The sequence below is a fragment of the Rhinoderma darwinii genome, chromosome 2 (genome assembly GCF_050947455.1).
Source record: "Rhinoderma darwinii isolate aRhiDar2 chromosome 2, aRhiDar2.hap1, whole genome shotgun sequence".
Classification (NCBI taxonomy): Eukaryota; Metazoa; Chordata; class Amphibia; order Anura; family Rhinodermatidae; genus Rhinoderma; species Rhinoderma darwinii.
Genome location: NC_134688.1, coordinates 15,754,946 through 15,776,650, shown reverse-complemented (window position 1 = coordinate 15,776,650; position 21,705 = coordinate 15,754,946). Strand labels below are relative to the sequence as shown.

The 21,705-nt window shown below is 43.9% G+C and overlaps 1 protein-coding gene across 1 annotated transcript in view; it reads left to right on the top strand.

Moving 5' to 3' along the window:
* The first annotated feature begins 3,638 nt into the window (after positions 1-3,638).
* Positions 3,639-21,705, top strand: part of PRCP (prolylcarboxypeptidase) — a 43,037-nt gene continuing 24,970 nt past the window's right edge. The window contains exon 1 of the mRNA XM_075851387.1: positions 3,639-3,804. Coding sequence (XP_075707502.1) covers positions 3,697-3,804 — 108 coding nt within the window. The 5' untranslated portion in view covers positions 3,639-3,696. The remainder of the gene's footprint in view (positions 3,805-21,705) is intronic.

The window sequence follows — 21,705 nt, the reverse complement described above, 5'->3', positions numbered from 1 at the left end:
CACTGTCCATGTATGGACAGTGATGTCTGGGGCTTTCAACTATGGAGTCCCTGGCTAAAGCATCAGTAGCGCTCTGGCCGAGGACTTCAGGACTGGAGAAACCCCTGATGTTACTGTCCATATGTGGACAGTGACATCAGGGTCTCTTCCACGAGCAGAATTCCCGGCCAGAGATTTGCCGACGCTCTGCCCGAGGATTCCGGAATCTCATAACTCCTAACGTCACTGTACATTTATGGACAGTGACATCAGGGACTTCTCCAAAAGAGGTATCTCCGGCTAAAGCATTGCCGAAGCTCTGGCTGGTGATTCCGGCATCTCAAAGCTCCTAATATCACTGTTCATTTATGGATAGTGACGTCAGGGGCTCCCTCTATGAGCGCAATTGCCGACACTCTAGCCTGGGATTCTCACATTACAAAGCCCCTAACGGCACTGTCCATATATGGACAGTGATGTCAAGGGCTTTCCCAAGACAAGATTCCACGGCCAGAGTGCTTGCGATTCTCTGGCCGGGGACTCCGTAGTTGGAAGCCCCTGATATCACTGTCCATATATGACAGTGACTTCAGGGGCGGGCTTCCCCAGGCTCAGCACCTAAAGTAGCGCTGTGCCCGGGGAGTTGGAGTTGGACGACGTATACCACTGTATGCCTATACAGTGGGATTCGTTGGTGCCTCCCATTGAAGGAATACGTGGGGACACCTCCCGACGTATACCTTCTATCAGGGGCAACACAAACACATACTACACGCAACACCTGTAGAGAGTTCCCCACACAATGCCCCCTGTATATAGTGTCACAACCCCCCTGTATGATTCCGCACACAGTCCCCCTGCCATACATCCACCCTTGTAGACAGTACCAAGCAGTCCCCTGTAGGTAGTCCCACATACCCTCTTTGTCTCAGCAGACAGTATCATACATGATAGGCTATTTCTGTTTTTTTACAGGCTCGATGTTTGGACTATGTTGGATTCGAGGACTACTTCGATTACTGCTTTTTTATTCTCAATAAAATGTTTAATGAGGGTTGTGTGTTTTTTCTTTTTATTATTTCAATAAAATATTTTTTCTATGTCCCACCCCCACCAGGGGTACCGGGAAAAGCTGGGTACGACCCAGTATCCGACCATCTGTAGTGTAGGCAGGCTAATGGGGCGGCCGCAGGCTGGTATTATTAGGCTGGGGAAGGCTAAAAACAGTGGTCCTTCCCACCCTGGTAATGCTGCCTGCTGCTGCTGTGTTGTATTTGGCTGGTTATGAAACATGGGGGGGACCGCACAACGTTTATTCCATTTAAAAAAAAAAAATAATGGATAATCATTTTTGATAACCAGCCAGATACAACATAGCAGCAGCAGGCAGCATTACTAGGGTGGGAAGGGCCACTGTTTTTGGAGCCGTCATTGAATCCGACGTAGTCCAATGACCAAACCTGTAAAAAAACACAAACACACAAAAAAACCATTAGTAACACATGTGGTAGGCTTAGATACAGGGCCCATGTGTGATACTGTCTGTTGGACCCTGTATCTAAGCCTACCACATGTTAGGCTTAGATACAGGGCCCCAGCAGACAGTAATCTTATATACAGCATAAGATTACTGTCTGCTGGGGTCCTGTATCTAAGCCTGCCTTGTGATAAGCATAGATACATGGTCCAAAAGACAGTATCACACAGGGGCTTAGATACAGGACCCCAGCATGCAGTAATGATGTTACACTTACCCAGCTCTTCGGTGCAGCGGATGTCCCGACACCATCCAGCGTCGTGACATCATGCGCGGCGCACAGCGGCATGATGCGAGAAGACGTCAGGACTTCCGCTGCACTTGAGAAGGAGGGTAAGTATTTGTGTTCTTACTATAGTAACTAAGTACTATAGTCCCAGTTACTATAGTGTTTCTATAAACGTCGTGCAGGGTCCGCGACCTGGTTGCGACTACGACCGCTGCGAACCCTGTACCGGCAGTCGCCCGGAGAGCCGAGGCACTGGGCTAAAGATCTGGGGCTTGAGCCCCGGAGGTCCGGTGCTAGCGACACCCCTGGACCATCAATACTGACCGTAACCGGCTCAGCGCTCTCCTGTCCGAGGAACCAGCTCTGCCTGTCAGTGAAATTATGGAGAAATAACGTCTCTTGTGCGGGCACGTGACTGCGCGCAGAATAATTGTCCTGATTAGATTACATTTAGTATTTTCTGGAAAATTTGGTATCTGTCAAATTTAAAGGGAAAGTAAACCTAGAAAATAAAACATTAGAATACCAAAAAAATTAAACAATGTAATTACAACTTACTGAGACGAGACCGGGAGCTGCTCCGCCGATGTCGCTGGACTCTTTTCGGTAAGTTGTAACTTACTTTACCTTCTATGCCCTAAACGTCCGATTTTTTCTGACGTTTTTGAAGGCCTATAGAGAAAAAACGCCACTGACCACAAAAACTTCACAAAAAGGCCACGAAAACGCATTGTATGTAGTGCTGTTTATATTTGACTATAGACTTTAATGTAACATCTGGCCGCACAAAAAAAACACAACAAAAATTTTTTTTTAAAAAATGCCATTGTACAAATGGATTAAAAATAAAACACAAAAACCTATACATATTTTTAATCGTAACTACCTATAAAAAGTAAACATGTTATTTATACCTAAAATAGGCAGTATCCTTAATGGGGTTGCCTAGGTTTAAAAAAAACATGGCTACTTTCTTCCAAAAACAGAGCCACACCTGGTTGTGTGTGGTACTGTAATGCAGCCCAGCCCCATTCACTTCAATAAAGATAAGCTGCAATACCAGACACAACCCATCGACATGTGTGGCGCTATTTCTATAAAAATGCAGCTATGTTTTTCTAATCCTATACAGCCCCTTTAAAGAGGTATTCCCAAAAGCATAACTTATCTCCTATGTACAGGGTAGGTGATAATTTTCTGATCGCTGGGACCCCCACCGATCGTGTGGGTCCTGAACCCCCAGACCCTCCTCACTGCTTGACCGCAGGAATTTGAATGGAGCGGTTTTCAAGCATGCGCCCGCTGCTCCATTCAAAGTCTATGGGAATGATGGAAACAGCCGAGTATAGCGCTCTCCTGTGTTTCCCTCATTCTCATAGACAATGAATGGAGTGTGTAACTGCACCGTTATAAGGGTCCGTTCACACGTAGCATAAATGCGGCGGATTTTCCGCAACGGATTTCGTTGCGGAAAATCGGCAGCATAATACAGAAGCAGCAGAGTGGATGAGGCCACATGGGCTAAAACGTCATCCCAGGAGGCCGGGCTGCAGGACATCAGAGGGTCCGTATGTGGTTTTTTTTGTTTTATTATACGTGCAGTTTTCCACAGTGGACACTCCGGCCTAAAAACTGCACCACAATTTGGTGTGGTTTTTTTTTCGGCCGAAATTCGCTGTGGTGCCCAGGGCGTATCCGCTGTGTGCTTTTATGTAGCGCTCTGTGTGAACATAGCCTAACACTGCTGCACTATTTTAAGCTCCAGAATTTAGGTGCACTGGCCCTTTAAGGATTTAAAGAGTCATGTAGCTCTGCTGTTTAAGTCAGTACCCAGATAGGCGGTGATGTAGATAAAAGGGGCGGAGGATGAGGCTCCTCCCCAGGATAGTCCTCCCTCCCTCCAGTCTATCCAGCCAGGGAATTCCCTGTTCTAAGACAGTAGAGAAAAGACATGGCATCTCCACGACTGTCAGGCTGGGGCTTCCTGCTGTGGTCTTGCATTGTGGGCTCTGTAGTGCAGTCTGCTCCTTCCTATGAAACGTTATACTTTGACCAGAAGGTAAGCGGCTCCATTATATTTGTAGGGAAAATCCAAGGTCTCTCTGTTCAAGGCAACGTGTGGTCCTAAGTGGTCCGGTTAATCTCTATGGATCGTGCTTGAGAGCATCCTATTTCGTTGTGGCCCTTTAAGGGTTAAAGTGACATCTCCTCATCACGAGTTTACCTCTTCCTGTGTTTCGTAATACGTTTCTGAGTCTCTGCTGACATTTGATTCTAATTTCCTCTGCGCTGATTTTGTGATCGTCAGCAAAATACTGAACTCCGCTGACCCAAATATACATGATCCGGGATGATTACTTGGTACAGATGTAGCAGAGCTGAATTTGGGGCAGCTTTGGACCAATCTGTTTGGCAAAAGGGAAAAGCTAAGAAAAAAAAAAATGTATGTGTATCTCTCCTTGCAGTCCTATGTAAAACCACAACAAGTAACAAAATCAGCTCTGCTATATATGGCATATCCGCTCTGCTACATCTGCAAGACTCAAACATGTAAAAAGAGTTTGCAAAAATTGTAAATCTGATTAGGGACCACTCTTATTGTATTACTGGATGTGGCGTGTAACTTGAAGCTCCCGGCCCCCAATGCCAAATCTGTAACGGGCCCCTATCATGCGCCGGTTATAACACGGGTGACTTATGTGGCAGAGGGGCCGAACTGGTGACCACTTTACATCCCACCCTATGTAATTGTAGTAATTCTTGTAATACCACATGCCCTCCTCTGCCTCAGAGTACGTGCGTGATTTACAAATGGCCGTAACATCCCCCTTTTTATCGACCGCTGAGGCCTTAGGATACGTTTGTGGGTATTGGCGTCTGATACCCTCCAGTCCAAAATTCTACTGTCCGGGTGATTGACATGTAACTAAATATGTGACCCTGGCCGTTCCTAAGACCCTGTGCGTTCCAGAGAGGGGAAAATTGTCTCTGACCTGTAATAACCGGGGTCACCCCCCCCCCCCCCCTCATAGTCCTCTGAAGACCAACAACAAAGACTGCAATCTGCTGCCCGGGGTGCACGCACATTGTTTTACTCAGCCGCAGAATATGATACCTTTTATGTCCCTATAAATCATTACTTACGTTTTACCTGCACCGATACATTGTAACAAACTATCAGAACAGGAGAGAGTTGTGCAGCTCATGTGTTTAGCCCACAGAGGATTGCTAGACTGGATACAATTGTAACAAGGCCTCCACTGTGAGGTGTTCATCCTGTACGGATTTTAAGCCACTGGATTTAAACAAGAATGGTTATATTCACTGATACGAAGCAGAGATCTTGAAAGTTCTGAGGAATTGAATACAAAATATGAGGTCGCAGAACTTTTCATTATACGGTGACCAATCTTTAGTGGCCTTAAACCGGAAAACCTCTTTAAGCCGCTTAATGTGGGAAACTTGCCAATAGATGCACCTGCCTGCAACTTTGTTGCCGGAATTCATATGTTGCACTCTATGGAAGTGGAGGAGAAAAATGGAGCAGAACTGAGACGGCTGCACGTTTTACCCCTTCTATAGAGAGAAACAAAATTTGCATAAGTTGAATTGCCTCTTGTGCCGCGTGAAGCCTGGCACACGTCATCCTCCAGCTGTGGCATCCCCTGCTGTGAATTCGTTGCCTCATACTGACCATTGTGGTGCCTAATGATGAACAGATGGACAGCGGTGATATTGATGCGCCATCTAGTGGCAAGAGCAAACCTAACAAGGTGGATGCTGTATCTTAGCTGCCTCCCATAGGCACCACAGTCCATATTGACAGCGACATCTAAGATATTAAACGTCCGGAATCAGGGATACGTCTAACACCGCCACTGACGGCTGTATGCCCATTGAATGGGTTAAAAAACAAACCACATATTTATCTGATGGGTATCACTTTGTAATCATTTTGCCGTTATTTATTCCCTTCCTATATGCCGTCCTAATTCCATGCAATGCAGCGCTTGCCTATCTAGACAGGATCTGTTCATCCTGCAGTGGCGGAAGTAACTACCGCCATAGCAGCTGCTATTGGGCCTACGGCATGAGATGGGACGGGCCCCTACACGTCGTGGTCGCAAGCACCCGGCATCCAGGGCCCCAGGCGACTGCCTCCTTCAATTGTATCTGTGTCCTCGGGATGTAGATACAATTGAATACTATGGTGGAGCGGAGTGCAAGCTACGGGCCTGCAGCCTATAAGGCGCTGGAACAGGATACCGGTGTGATGACGTCACTGGATCTCACCGGCTTACGCAAGGGTCCCGTCTCCGCATTGAAGAGGTTGCGGAGCAGCTCCTATCGTCCGAATGGGGCTACTTAAATGCATTTTTTTATTTAAGGGGCTTCTGCGTAGCACGATCTACGGGGGGGGGGGGGGGCATGTATGGGGCACTATCTATGGGGGGGGGGAGACTGTGTGATCATTAATGGGATCTCATAAAATAGTGGGGGGTAGATCTACAACTTGGCGACCTGGCTGTATTACTACAGTGCACACAGAACTGATAAATGTTCATTGTCGGGAGTTATGGGGGTCGGGGGCATTGCTATGGGGCACATCCTTTCCTAGTTATGGCCCTGGCATCCTGGTTCATGTATAGGCTGACCGTTTAGCAGTACTACTGTGACACTTACACAGGCAGAGCAGTAGAAAAACTGGGGATATCTAATGTAGAAAACCTTTTTTTGTAATCTGGGTTCCTGGAGGACTTGGTGACAGCCCCCACGGGCACTGTTATGGGGGGCATCAGTAGTTATACCTCTGTTCACACAATGCGTCCCCTGGCCCAGCTGAATGTATAATAGATCTTGTGGGGTGAGAGGCCATCGCTGGTAGAAGTAGAACGCAGATATTGTCCTAGTATTCCGTGTCGCTCGTGTACTTGGCGAGCCTTGAATGAGGATTATAATAGCGCAATTCAAACAATGGGCTGCACGCAGAGAACAATAGAATTTGTTTGTCTATTGGGTAAAATAAGGAAGTACTTGTTGGACGTTGCCAGTGAAATGAGATATTTTTATGCACTGCTAATGAAAGGGTCACCCTGCAGACCGCACTTTCAAAAACTGCCAGGAAGCCGTAGTCATTTCCTCCGCCGGCTTCCTACAATCTGCTCAATTACCTGTGCGGACACCATCACAATGCTCGTTATGGGTTCATTATAAAGCGCTAGTCAATTATTTCTGCAGATGTTCCCATTAATTGGGTACTGTGTAGGATCCTGCCCCTTCCCCTGTGGTATGAGGGGGGAGATAACATGAGTAGTATTGGGTATGAAGTACAGAGCTCCAAATCTCCTGCATAGTCAGAATTAAAAGATGATAATTGAGCTGCCTGCAGCCACCACTAGGGGGAGTTTACTGCATAATGTGTATATCAACACAGTATGCAGTAAGCTCCTAAGCACCCTCTAGTGGTGGATGCTGGCTGACAGAATTTTAAAAAGGACCTGTCTGCTATTCTGACATGTCTGTCGTCAATACTTGTAGTTCTCATAAAACCACAAATCTGTAGAATATTTTCTTAGATCTCTGCGTTGCGCCGCTCCCTTTATTCCTCCTAGAAATTTTAGGAATAAATTCACACTGGGTATTACAATTTCCCTTGTCAGTCTGACATTGTCCAATTAGTGCTCAGTGTCCATATGTGGGGACCCCACTCCAACTGGTAAAACTTAGTTATCAATGTATTCATTCATTTTTAGGAGGAATAACAGAGGAATGGCACAACGTATTAGTTCTAAGGATGCTCCGAAATTGCTGTTCTATAGGGAATATTTACTAAAACAGACGTGACAGGTCCTCTTTAACTCTAATGGATCCTCGTCATGGGGATATGGAAAATGGAGCCCCCTTCAGAGGAGCTGTTCCAATACTCCCATTGGCCAAAAGAATAACTTGAGTGAAGATCTGCCAGATCTTCTTCTCCTGGTAAAGCAGATGTGGTGCAGAACTTCCTCATCAATTGACCTGCCTGGGAAGATTTTATCTTTTGCAAAGTTGAAGAAAAGTCCTAGACTCTAAAGCTCTGTTCATAACTGAAGCCACAAAGCTCTGCTGGATCCATTGATCGACCAATAAGATCAGCACCCAATGGGCTACAATGGGGTATCTTGGGTTCCTTTGGATGTATGTCATTTTGACATGAGGAATGAAGCCTCCAAAGTAAATGTGAACAGAGACTTTGCCATCCCCCAGAGGGTCAGAGAGGTTTTGAGAATGATGGCACAGTAGGTCCAAGGCTGCTGTTGTATCTTGGCACCACAGTGAGTTTAGACATGGTTGAAGAACATGGAGACAGACGAAGAGGGTAGTCATGATGAACTTGGCTGAATGACGTTGTCTCCTTTTAGAAAACCCCCTTTTAAATGCTTCATTGGGAAGTTCAGAGTTAATGTAAGGGGGTCCCTCCTCTGTTAGCCAGAGCAGAAAATGTCCACAAAGAGCCCCTACTGCATTGGAGGACCCGACATGTCCACACATTACATTGAATGCTCATTGATTTTAACGGAGACTGTGTAATGATTCATTCCTCCTGTGGTGGCGCTGTAGAAAATTTAAACCCTTACTGCCTTGTTTCCCCACCGTTTACAGATGATCACTTGGGATCTAAGCAACAGGACACCTTGGGATCAGGTTACCATTCGGAGACCCTTCTAAATTAAAAAGGATAGTTTAAAGCGGACGTCCACGTTTAACCCTTAATAGAGTGGAAAATTTATCCCATTCTAAGAAAAGTTTAGGTTATCCGGTGATGTGGCAACCTCCATATGGTAATAAAAGTAATAGGACCTCCAAGACTACAGTCTTCCAGAAGACCTCTTGGGTCATTCAATCTGCTTAAGGGTAGGTTCACACAGAGGTTTTTTTTTCAGTGTCCTGCTGTCAGTCCGGAGCGGTCTGTACTCTTGTTTTCCAGTTCGGATGTTCCCAATCATCCGTAAATAGTGAACTTCCTGCACTCTGACAACACTGACTCAGGTCGTCCGTGCGTGTTATAAATATTCAGCATTGACTAATTATTAAGTTTCCTAGAAGTCACGAGCCCTGCACTTCCTCCACTTTGGGATATAACCAATAAAGCTAGGAAATTTGACTCCTAACATAAATTTACTATATAACCTCTTGAATGTTTAATCACGTAAAATGGGACAAGCTTGGAAAGGCCACGTGTGTAACCACTATGTACTAATGTAAAAACTTGTCACGTGGACTGCAAAATATATTTTTACATTGAGTAGAGCAATTTATACAATCGCATTGGCCTACGGGGCAACCCTGGGGAAAAAAAAGGCCATCGCTCAATAAGGGACATGGACGTCATAAAGGTGGATCCACGACTTGAGATCTCTCTATGAACCACTACAGAGAGTCACTTTATACAACCGCTCCTACTCTGGAGGACTCGGCCTATTCATTTGTATGGGCAACGTGTAATACCACATTTCCCCTGCAGTGGCCGCTGGTCACTGAGTTCAGCTGCCAGAGCCAAGGTGATCAGCTGATCCTTATTTAGAAAAGATGTTGCAAAGATGGGACGACTTCTTTTACATCTTTGAGAATCCCTTTAAGGCTTGTTAACACTTTGTGTTTTTTGGTGGCGTTTTTTTACATTGCTGCAAGTCATGTGGTGCAAAGATTCCTCTTTGCATCATGTTTTTTTATGAAAATGCCATAAAAAAAGCAATGAGAAACTTATGGATGTCTTTGGTAGAAAAACGCCACAAAATGTAGGAAAATGACAAACCAACCCTTGCTGCAACTTTAAAAAAAAAAAAAAAAAACGCAACTGAGCCAAAAAGCATGAGACTAAGGGTATGTTCACACGGCCAAATTTCAGACGTATACGAGGCATATTTTGCCTCGTTTTACGTCTGGAAATACGGCTCAAATACGTCGTCAAACATCTGCCCATTACTTTCTATGGGTATAACGCTGTATTGTCCACACGACGCGTAATTTTACGCGTCGTACGGCAATTACGACGCGTAAAATTACGCCTCGTAAAAAGAAGTGCAGGACACTTCTTTGGACGTTTTTGGAGCTGTTTTCTCATAGACTCCAATGAAAACAGCTCCAAAAACGGACGTAAAAAACGCCGCGAAAACGGCGTGAAAACGCCGCGAAAAATGCGAGTTGGTAAAAAAACGTCTGAAAAGCAGGGTCTGTTTTCCCTTGAAAACAGCTCTGGATTTTCAGACGTTTTTGTTGACTACGTGTGAACATACCCCAAGGCCTCATTCACACGACAGGGTCCGAGTGTCGAGCGGGAAAATCTGCAGTTTTTGGCCGATTTTTTTTATTTTTTTTTTTCCCGGCCGGTTTGCATCCGTTCCGATTCCGTTCCGGGCCGTGTCGCCGTTTTTACCGTCCGATCTGCATCAGTTTTTTTCCCTGACCGTTTTTTAATCGGATGAATTTTTTGCACTTTACTATTTTTTTATTACTATGGTCTGTCCCTCAAAGGTCAAAAAAGACCTTTTTGGAACTTTTAATATTTTTTTTCTTTCTTTTACACCATGTTTTTCCCCTGTAACTGGGGCTGCACAGGGGAAATCAGCCCTTTCATAGTGACTATTTCACGAATAGGGCTGTGCTGGGTCTAGTAAGACCCAGCAGCAGTCTGCCAGTAACGGCAACCGGCGATCATGTGACCTGTCACATGATCACCGGGAGGAATAGAGACAGCGCCGCTGCTGCTGTCTCTATTCCTATACACAGCGTTCATTGAGCGCTGTGTAAAAAGACATCGGAGAAGACAAAAGCAGCGAAAGCTGCTTCTATCTTCTCCTCAGGGTCCCCGGCAGTCACTGACAGCCGGAGACCCGACATTCAGCTGCCCGATCGCGCGGGCAGCAAGTTAAAACCCGAGCCATAAAAAGTCTATGGCTCGGGTTTTAAGGACCCTGACCGCTGGTCGTAAAAATACAGCCAGCGGTCGGGAACCGTAACAAGCAGGGGAAGGGAGCCAGCGCAGCGCTCCCTTCCACCTGCTGTACACCCCGGCCCTGCCACACAGGATCTCCAGCGTAGCCATTCGTCCGAATGGCATCAACTCCTCCTCCTCACATGCACTCTGCGCTGTGAGGAGGAGGAGAGAGTGCGCGAGCGATGGTAGACCCGGCCATCACTAGGGACACATTCCGGTGATGGCCGTGTATTACCCGGCCCCATAGACTTCTATGGGTGCCGGGCGGCCGGGTACCCGGCCGAAAATAGGGCATGTCCCATTTTTTGACGGCCGGTTTTCCCAGCCCGTCAAAAAATCGGTCGTGTGAATAGCCCCATTAGGGGTCTATTATTCCTAATGCAGCCGGGTGCCGGCCGATTTATGAACGGCCGGCACCCGGCCGGGAAACCCTGTTGTGTGAATCCCGCCTAAAGCAAAAAAAAGCCACCTAGAAAAATGTTTGTACGTAGGGGGCAGTATTATAGTAGTTATATTCTTGTATATAGGGGGCAGTATTATAGTAGTTATATTCTTGTATATAGGGGCAGTATTATAGTAGTTATATTCTTGTACATAGGAGCAGTATTATAGTAGTTATATTCTTGTATATAGGGGCAGTATTATAGTAGTTATATTCTTGTATATAGGGGCAGTATTATAGTAGTTATATTCTTGTATATAGGGGCAGTATTATAGTAGTTATATTGTATATCGTGGCAGTATTATAATAGTTTTATTCTTGTATATAGGAGACAGTATTATAGTAGTTATATTCTTGTATATAGGGGGCAGTATTATAGTAGTTATATTCTTGTATATAGGGGGCAGTATTATAGTAGTTATATTGTATATCGTGGCAGTATTATAGTAGTTATATACTTATATATAGGAGACAGTATTATAGTAGTTATATTCTTGTATATAGGGGCAGTATTATAGTAGTTATATTCTTGTATATATGGAGCAGTATTATAGTAGTTATTCTTGTATATAGGGGCAGTATTATAGTAGGTATATTCTTGTATATAGGAGCAGTATTATAGTAGTTATATTGTATATAGGGGGCAGTATTATAGTAGTTATATTCCTGTATATAGAGGCAGTATTATAGTAGTTATATTCTTGTATATAGGGGCAGTATTATAGTAGTTATATTCTTGTATATAGGGGCAGTATTATAGTAGTTATATTCTTGTATATAGGGGCAGTATTATAGTAGTTATATTCTTGTATATAGGGGGCAGTATTATAGTAGTTATATTCTTATATATAGGGGCAGCATTATAGTAGTTATATTCTTGTATATAGGGGGCAGTATTATAGTAGTTAAATTCTTATATATAGGGGCAGCATTATAGTAGTTATATTCTTGTATATAGGGGCAGTATTATAGTCGTTATATTCCTGTATATAGGAGGCAGTATTATAGTAGTTATATTCTTGTATATAGGGGCAGTATTATAGTAGTTATATTCTTGTATATAGGAGGCAGTATTATAGTAGTTATATTCTTGTATATAGGGGCAGTATTATAGTAGTTATATTCTTGTATATAGGGAGCAGTATTATAGTAGTTATATTCTTATATATAGGAGCAGTATTATAGTAGTTATATTCTTGTATATAGGAGCAGTATTATAGTAGTTATATTCTTGTGTATATAGGAGGTAGTATTATAGTAGTTATATTCTTGTATATAGGGGCAGCATTATAGTAGTTATATTCTTGTATATAGGGGCAGTATTATAGTCGTTATATTCCTGTATATAGGAGGCAGTATTATAGTAGTTATATTCTTGTATATAGGGGCAGTATTATAGTAGTTATATTCTTGTATATAGGAGGCAGTATTATAGTCATTATATTCTTGTATATAGGAGGCAGTATTATAGTAGTTATATTCTTGTATATAGGAGGCAGTATTATAGTAGTTATATTCTTGTATATAGGGGCAGTATTATAGTAGTTATATTCTTGTATATAGGGAGCAGTATTATAGTAGTTATATTCTTATATATAGGAGCAGTATTATAGTAGTTATATTCTTGTATATAGGAGGTAGTATTATAGTAGTTATATTCTTGTATATAGGGGACAGTATTATAGTAGTTATATTCTTGTATATAGGGGCAGTATTATAGTAGTTATATTCTTGTATATAGGAGCAGTATTATAGTAGTTATATTCTTGTATATAGGGGCAGTATTATAGTAGTTATATTCTTGTATATAGGAGCAGTATTATAGTAGTTATATTCTTGTATATAGGGGGCAGTATTATAGTAGTTGTGTTTTTTGTTTTTTTTAGCTGTATGTGCTAGGGTCCTATTACACAGCCCGACAAGGGGCGTGTAAACGAGCGCCGATGAATGAGACTGTTCGTTGATCGGCGCTCGTTTGCTCCTTTTCAATCATTAATGTATGGGGATGAGCGCTCGTTACTCCAGTCGCTTATTTCCCCCCCCCCATACATTTCTGTCATGTTGGCAGCACGTCTCTGTTTACACAGGGGGATTAAATACATTTAACCGATGAATGAGCGTTTGCTCGTTCATCGGCTGATCGTTCCCTGTTTTGCACAGGGCAATTATCAGGAACAAGCATTTTGTGAACACTCATTTGCCCGAAACTGGCTGGTGTAAAAAGGACCCTTAGTCGTTACCCCTCTCCCGCTTGTTGGCAGCTCACACAAAGTGCATTACTCAGCAGAGGGTGATTAAACATAGAATAAATCTCTCAGGATCAAGAAAAAAAAAATGAAGCCTTTGCTCTATCCTGAGACATATGAGGAGTTAGATCAAAACAAAAAGATTTAAAAAAAAAAAAAAAATGTTGTATAGAAACAATTACTGCATGTTTAATCTTCTTTTGACTAGATTTGACCTTCAATTGGATTCTTTAGAACTATTTCATGATGAGGAGAGTAGTTTTCTGAGATATATCACTGCTGAGCAGTAATCTGTTTTTGGAAATTTGGTTCAAAAAGTTGAACTTGGGAGTTGGTGAACACCTTCTATTTTTGCTGGTGTTCTTGATCTGTGATTTCTTCGACCCACTACTCGCTGAAATAGAATGTTTACGTTCCTCTGTCTGAATCGTGGAACGAGGAGATGTCCCAAAAGTACTGTAAAGAAATAAAAAATAACGTGTAAGTACAGACTAAAAGGAACTAGAGCTTAGAGCTCAGCTAAAGATAAACCATGACGGTACCTGCTTCTTCTTTCAGGTCCTCCTTGTGGTCACCAAAACTGTTTTGTGTAAAGACCTGATTCTGAGCGGTCGTGACCAAAATCTAGTTTAATCTCGCGCAGAGATGGATCCTAAACTAGGCCAAGACACGATGGTGTTGAATGGTTGAAGCACGCAGAAGTAGGAAACCACCAGTATGTCACGATTGGGCAGAGTAGAGCCTGCCAGGGTGACGGTGGACTGTGGAATTTACAGGAGCAGGAACTGAAGGTTTTTTTTTTGAGGTAGTGGAGATCCCTGCGTAATAGGAGGCCTGGAAAACCGTTCTCCGGATCGGTGGTTGTTCCGGCAGTCGGACCCCACCAATCAGAAATTGAAATCAAATCCTACCAATATGCCATCAGTTTCTGTGATGGAATAACCCTATAAGAAGTAATGGCATGTAATGCGGATTTGCCATCACTACATAATCGGTGAGGGTTCAACCTCGAAGGCCCTGCAGAGTTTCTCTGCACACCGCAGGTCCTATTGACCCGATTTTTCAGGGAACTGCAGCACATATCAACTTAAAGAGACTCTGTCACCACATTATAAGTGCCCTGTCTTCTACATAAGGGGATCGGCGCTATAATGTAGGTGACAGTAATGCTTTTTATTTAGAAAAACGATCTATTTGTACCACATTAGGAGCGATTTTAGCTTTATGCTAATTAGTTTCTTAATGCGTGTTTTTACTTTAGATCAAGTGGGCGTTGTACAGAGGAGTGTATGACGCTGACCAATCAGTGACCAATCAGCGTCATGCACTTCTCTCCATTCATTTAGTCAGCGCATAGTGACACTGCGTTGTTCGCTATGTGGTGTCTTATACTGACATATTAAAGTTACTGAAGTGTTTAGACAGTGAATAGACATTCCTTCCAGCCAGGACGGGATGTCTATTCACAATCCCTGCACTTCGGTAACGTTTCTGTGGTACTTACAGCAGAGCAAAGCATAATCTCGCTGTAACCGGTCATTTACAGCGAGATCTCGCGAGATTACGCTTTGCTCTGCTGTAAGTATCAAACAAACGTTAACTAAGTGGCTGGAAGGAATGTCCATTCACTGTCAACACTTCAGTAACGTTAATGTGTCAGTATAAGACAGCACATAGTGAACAACGCAGTGTCAGGGTATGTTCACACGATTAACAAAATACGTCTGAAAATATGGAGCTGTTTTCATGGTAAAACAGCTCCTGATTTTCAGAAGGTTTTTGGAGTAACTCACGTTTTTTACAGCCGTTTTTGGAGAGGTTTTCAATAGTCTATGAGAACTCCTCCAAAAACATCCTAAGAAGTGACCTGCACTTTTGACAAGCCATCAATTTACGCGCCGTATTTTGTCAGCGACACGTAAAATGACAGCTCGTCTGCACAGAACATCGTAAGACCCATTGCAAGCAATGGGCAGATGTTTGCTGACGTATTGGAGCCGTCTTTTCAGGCGTAATTCGAGGTATAAAACGCCTCCATTATGTCTGAAAATAGGTCGTGTGCACATGCGCTGACTAAAAGAATGGAGAGAAGTGCATGACGCTGATTGGTCACTGATTGGTCAGCGTCATACACTCCTCTGTACAACGCCCACTTGTTCTAAAGTAAAAACACGCCCACTTGGGCATTAAGAAAGTAATTAGCATAAAGCTAAAATTGCTCCTAATGTGGTAAAAACAGATCGTTTTTAGAAAAAAAAAAAAGCACTGCTGTCACCTACATTACAGCGCCAATCTCCTCAAGTAGAAGATAGGGCACTTATAATGTGGTGACAGAGTCTCTTTAAGAGAATAGGGCTATGGTGCATTTCCCTGCCTAGCAGGTGGACGGGAGCAGCGCTGAGCAGGAAAAAACTGACTGAGCCGCAGTGCTTAACTATATTATTGTGGCAGCTCTGCTCTATCGGTCGTCACTATTTCTGGGGGAAAGCCCCCTTTAAAGAAAAATAAACCTTTTTTGAAAACCATACTTTTAGGGCCAACATTCTGTACTGATTAACTTCATTATATATCTTTCTATAGGGCTTGGAGTGTTTTTTCTTTTTTTTTTTTTCAGATATTTAATTTTTAATTTCTGGCTGACCACATCGCCACTAGGGGGAGCTTAACGCTTGTTTTGTTATTCCCATCGAAGTACAGTGGAGAATGGTTCCATGTGAGCAGCAGTTGCACATGTCAGTCAGTCCTAAGGGTCAGTTCACACCATTTTTTGCCGCGGAAAAAACGTGCCAAAAAAACGGCCAAAAATGCCTCCCATTGATTTAAATGGGAGGCGTTCCAAACCGTCTCGCGGGAAAAAGCGACATGCCCTATCTTCGGGCGTTTACATCTCTGACCTCCCATTGACATCAATGGGAGGCAGAGAAAGTGTATTTCGCGGGGGGGGGGGGGGGGGGGGCACATAGGCTGGGGATTCCGCTCCTAGAGGGAACCCCTGATGTCACTGTCCATATATGGACAATGACTACGCCTGGAGCAGAATCCCCTGACAGAGCGCTGCAGACTCTGTGGCTGGGCTTTCCACTCCTAGAGGAGCCTCTGATGTCACTGTTCATATATGGACAGCGGTATCACAGGCTTCCCTGGGCACTGTGCTTAAAGTAGCACTGTGCCCGGGGAGTGTTCGGCGAGCGGAGCAGATCCCTCTGCCTCTCCGGTCTAAGTTAATGCTGAGGCAGGGAGCTGACCGTTCCCTGGTACAGCATTGGGTTCAACTGTATCTGCGTCCTGAGAACCAAGATACAGTTGACATCCAGATACAGTTGACAGCAGGACATACCACCAGCCGCCCGGGGCGGTGGGACACCGCCAGGACTCCAGGACTGTATCGCTGAATCCAAGACTGTTGGGAGGTATGATTTTATTAATTGCATTCTAGGTAGCCAGGTTAGTCCGCATAGGAATTACTCAAGCTATAGGCTGGATTCCCACATAGAGTAAATGCTTCTTCAAGACACATTTCTTTTGAGGTTCTTTAGGCTATATTCACACAGAACGGATACGCTGCGTAAAAGTACTCGGAATATCCACCCTGGTCCCCACAGTGAATTCCGGGCGAAAAACCGCACCAAATTGGGGTGCAGTTTTCATCCAGAATGTCCGCTCTTGTAAAGGGCACATAAAAAATAAAATCTATACTTACTCGCAGCCATGGCAACATGTCCCTCTGACGTCCTGCAACACGGCCTCCTGGGATGACGTTTCAACCCATGTGACTGCTGCAGCCTGTGATTGGCTGCAGCAGCCACATGGGGTGACATGTCATTCAAGGAGGACGGGCGGGACGCAGGAGCTTGGGTAAATATAATTTGGAAAAGCTGCGATTCTGACGCAAAAATCGCAACATCTGCTGTTGGTTGCAGGTTTTACATCCCTATCGAATTCAATGTGAAAAACCCGCAACAGAAAAGCAGCGACCTACACACATACATTTAACATGTTTATGAACAGCATTTTTTTTTTTTTTAACGCACCGTAGGATGAGGTTTGTTCAAATATCATCCACTCTGCTGCTACTGTATTATGCTGCGGATTTTCCGCAATGAAATGCGTAGCGGTAAATCCGCAGTATTTATGCTACGAGTGAACCCAGCCTTACTGTGTCTTTGAGATGTTTACGGTCTCATGTTTATTAAGATTTGACATTGCCCTAATAAGTTCCTTCTGGTCAGAGCTGCAGATGTCTACAGGCGTCTTCTACTTGGTCATGTAATGTTTCTGGTCTGTTCTCGGGGATATCCCGTTTTGTTTTCCTAAAGAAGAGAATGAGTTTGTCTGTGCGGTGATGTCCTCTAATTACTTTCCAGGGGTCTCCCATCTGTGGACGTTCCCCTGATCGCTCCTCCATCTGTGGACGTTCCCCTGATCGCTCCTCCATCTGTGGACGTTCCCCTGATCGCTCCTCCATCTGTGGACGTTCCCCTGATCGCTCCTCCATCTGTGGACGTTCTCCTGATCGCTCCTCCATCTGTGGACGTTCTCCTGATCGCTCCTCCATCTGTGGACGTTCTCCTGATCGCTCCTCCATCTGTTGGACAATGAAGGGTCTTGTTTCCTGTGAGATCCCACACTGAGCAGACAGGTCATCGCTGGTTAATGAAGAAGTCAAGCATGTTGTTGTGTCATGTGCTGGACAATGTTTTTCCAGATTGGTTCTGCTGTTAAAGACCACCGGCCCGCACAGCAGGGTCCGTTATATAATCCAGAAAGTCTATCTTGCTATTTTTTACCGACCTTCTCCCTATTCCTCAAATTGACTCCAAGTCCACATGTACACCGGCTTATTATGAAGTGTATGGGTCTCTACTGTTCCTCCGGGGGTCTCCGACCTTAAACAAAAGTTTTTATTCTGGGGGGAAAAAAAATATATATAATTTTTTCCTTTGGAGAATTTCTTCTAAGGAAAAATTCTTCCGTAGATAAACACAGACTTAATGGCCCCATGCACACGACCATAGATTTTATCTGTAATTACGCACCCATTCATTTCACCTTCCCCTATATTTACGGGAAGGTGTCCGGGCTGTAGAAAGTTTCCGTAAAAAAGGACATGTCCTATTTTTTTTATTTTATGGACCGTGCTCCCATAATTTATAATGGGTGACTGTCCGCGGCCGTAGAAACACGGTCTGTTTATTTATTTACTTCTGTTACTTATATGGTGCCAACATATTCCGCAGCGCTGTACAAAGGTCCACACTTACTGTCCCCATTAGGGCTCACAATCTAAGTTCCCTACCAGTATGTTTTTGGGATGTGGGAGGAAGCCAGAGTACCCGGAGGAAACCCACGCAAACATACAAACTCCATGCAGATGTTGTCCTTGGCTGGATTTGAACCCAGGACCACAGCGCTGCAAGGCAACAGTGCAAGCCGCCGTGCTGGTCGGCCGTGCCTGTGATTATGGGCACGGTTGTGTGCATGGGGCCTAAATAATGAAACGGTCGCAACTATAGACCTATCAAAGAGGTTTGATTTTAGAATAATCCTTTTTAAATACCCTATTAGGGTTAATGGAGTGGGAGGGGGGGGGGGGGGTTTATATTTGGGGTCCGCTATTAGTCGGCTACAAAAAGTCCCTCCCTCTTTTTAGGACTTGACACATCTGCATTACTTGAACAACCCACTGACTTGATTGTTAACTGTGTGATGCCTCATCTCTCCTGTGGTGACACTGCAGGGAAATTGGACACTTGCTACTAGAGTCCACCACCGATTACAGCTGATCAGTCTTGGTCCCAGCGTGCGTGTGTCACACGGGGTGGATACACTGCATAAAAGTACACTGTGTATCCGCCCTGGTCCCCTCAGAGAATTCCGACCGAAAAAACAAACCAAATGGTGTGCAGTTTTTCGGATGGAATGTCGGTTGCGGAAAAGCGCACAGAAAATAAAAAATCTATCCTCACCCGTAGCCATGGCGACTCATCCCTCCAACGTCCTGCAGCCCGGGCTCCTGGGATGACGTTTCATCCCATGTGATCGCTGCAGCAGTCACATTGAATGAAACGTCGTCCCTGGAGGCCGGCCTGGACGCAGAAGCAGAGAGATCTGGTTAAGTATCATTTTTTGTAATTGTTTTTGCAGCGGATTCACAGGTTTTCCGCTGCAAAAATCGCAACATCTGCTATTTGTGGCAGGTTTTACCTCCCCATTGAATTAAATCGGGAAGGACTGCAACAGAAAAGCAGCGATACTTTATTTTATTTAACGCAACGTGTGGATGGGATTTGTTAAAATTTCCTCCCCTCTGCTGTTACTGTATTATGCTGCAGATTCTTCGCAATGAAATACGTTGCGGAAAATTTGCAGTTTTTATGCTACGTGTGAATCCGGTATACCACGTAACTTATTAACTAGGGGGGGGGGGGGTGTGCAGATAGGCAGATATATAAAGTATAATAGAAAGCCCCAATTACACCCCCTTTTTTTATTTTATAATATAAATGTTATATACGGGGATGGAACTAAAATCGAAATATATGGAAATAATAATGGCTGTGCTCCCTTTACCATTATGGTTGAAGCAGACGGCCTTGATTGTAATCCACAGGAAGGGAATCTCCTTTCCTATCTTGCCCATGATGGGCACAGTGCGGGCGAGGCAAAGAAATCCTCTTCACTAGCTCTATCTGTCGCAGCAGAGGAAACTCCTCAGACAGGATGGGACATCATAACACCAGCTTCTTGTACATTGTGTTAAATTTAGGGATATCCTTAGAACTTTTTCTTTTTTTACTTGAGTCGTTATTGTGATATTGGATGGGTTTCTGGCAGCAAGTGACGCCACTAAGATCTTGTTATCTATGGAGATGTAGCAGTGTGAGTTGTTACCCTCTTAAGATGTATGGGAGTTGTAGGCCTTTAAGTATTAGACTTTTTTTTTTATTCAACCCTAATCAGTCTAAGCCCAATTTACTGTAATTGACTGCCAGGCAGGGCCGGTCTTAGACAGTGTGGCCCTGGGCAAAGTTAAGTGGGGCCCAAATGCTGAATTGCTGTATTAATAATGCGGGCCATTCAGAAGGTGGTGTGCAGAGAACTGGACTCGCTAGAAATCAGCAATGCAGGAGTGTTAAAAGCCCCAAAGCTTATGTCCCCCCAGTCACACACACAATCTATATACAGTTATTATATCATACCACTACACCAGAATAAAAATTACTTCCACACATAACCATGTAGTGACTGAATCATACCCGCATACGGTTACTGAATAATACCGCTACATAGTGACTGAATAATACCCCCATACTGTTACTGAATAATACCTCCACACCATAACCACATAGTGACTGAATAATACCCCCATACTGTTACTGAATAATACCACCACACCATAACCACATAGTGACTGAATAATACCCCATACTGTTACTGAATAATACCACCACACCATAACCACATAGTGACTGAATAATACCCCCATACTGTTACTGAATAATACCTCCACACCATAACCACATAGTGACTGAATAATACCCCCATACTGTTACTGAATAATACCACCACACCATAACCACATAGTGACTGAATAATACCCCATACTGTTACTGAATAATACCACCACACCATAACCACATAGTGACTGAATAATACCCCATACTGTTACTGAATAATACTACCACACCATAACCACATAGTGACTGAATAATACCCCATACTGTTACTGAATAATACCGCCACACCATAACCACATAGTGACTGAATAATACCCCATACTGTTACTGAATAATACCACCACACCATAACCACATAGTGACTGAATAATACCGCCACACCATAACCACATGGTGACTGAATAATACCCCATACTGTTACTGAATAATACCGCCACACCATAACCACATGGTGACTGAATAATACCCCCATACTGTTACTGAATAATACCTCCACACCATAACCACATAGTGACTGAATAATACCCCATACTGTTACTGAATAATACCACCACACCATAACCACATAGTGACTGAATAATACCCCCATACTGTTACTGAATAATACCCCCACACCATAACCACATAGTGACTGAATAATACCCCCATACTCTTACTGAATAATACCTCCACACCATAACCACATAATGACTGAATAATACCCGCATACTGTTACTGAATAATACCGCCACACCATAACCACATAGTGACTGAATAATACCCCCATACAGTTACTGAATAATACCACCACACCATAACCACATAGTGACTGAATAATACCCCCATACTGTTACTGAAT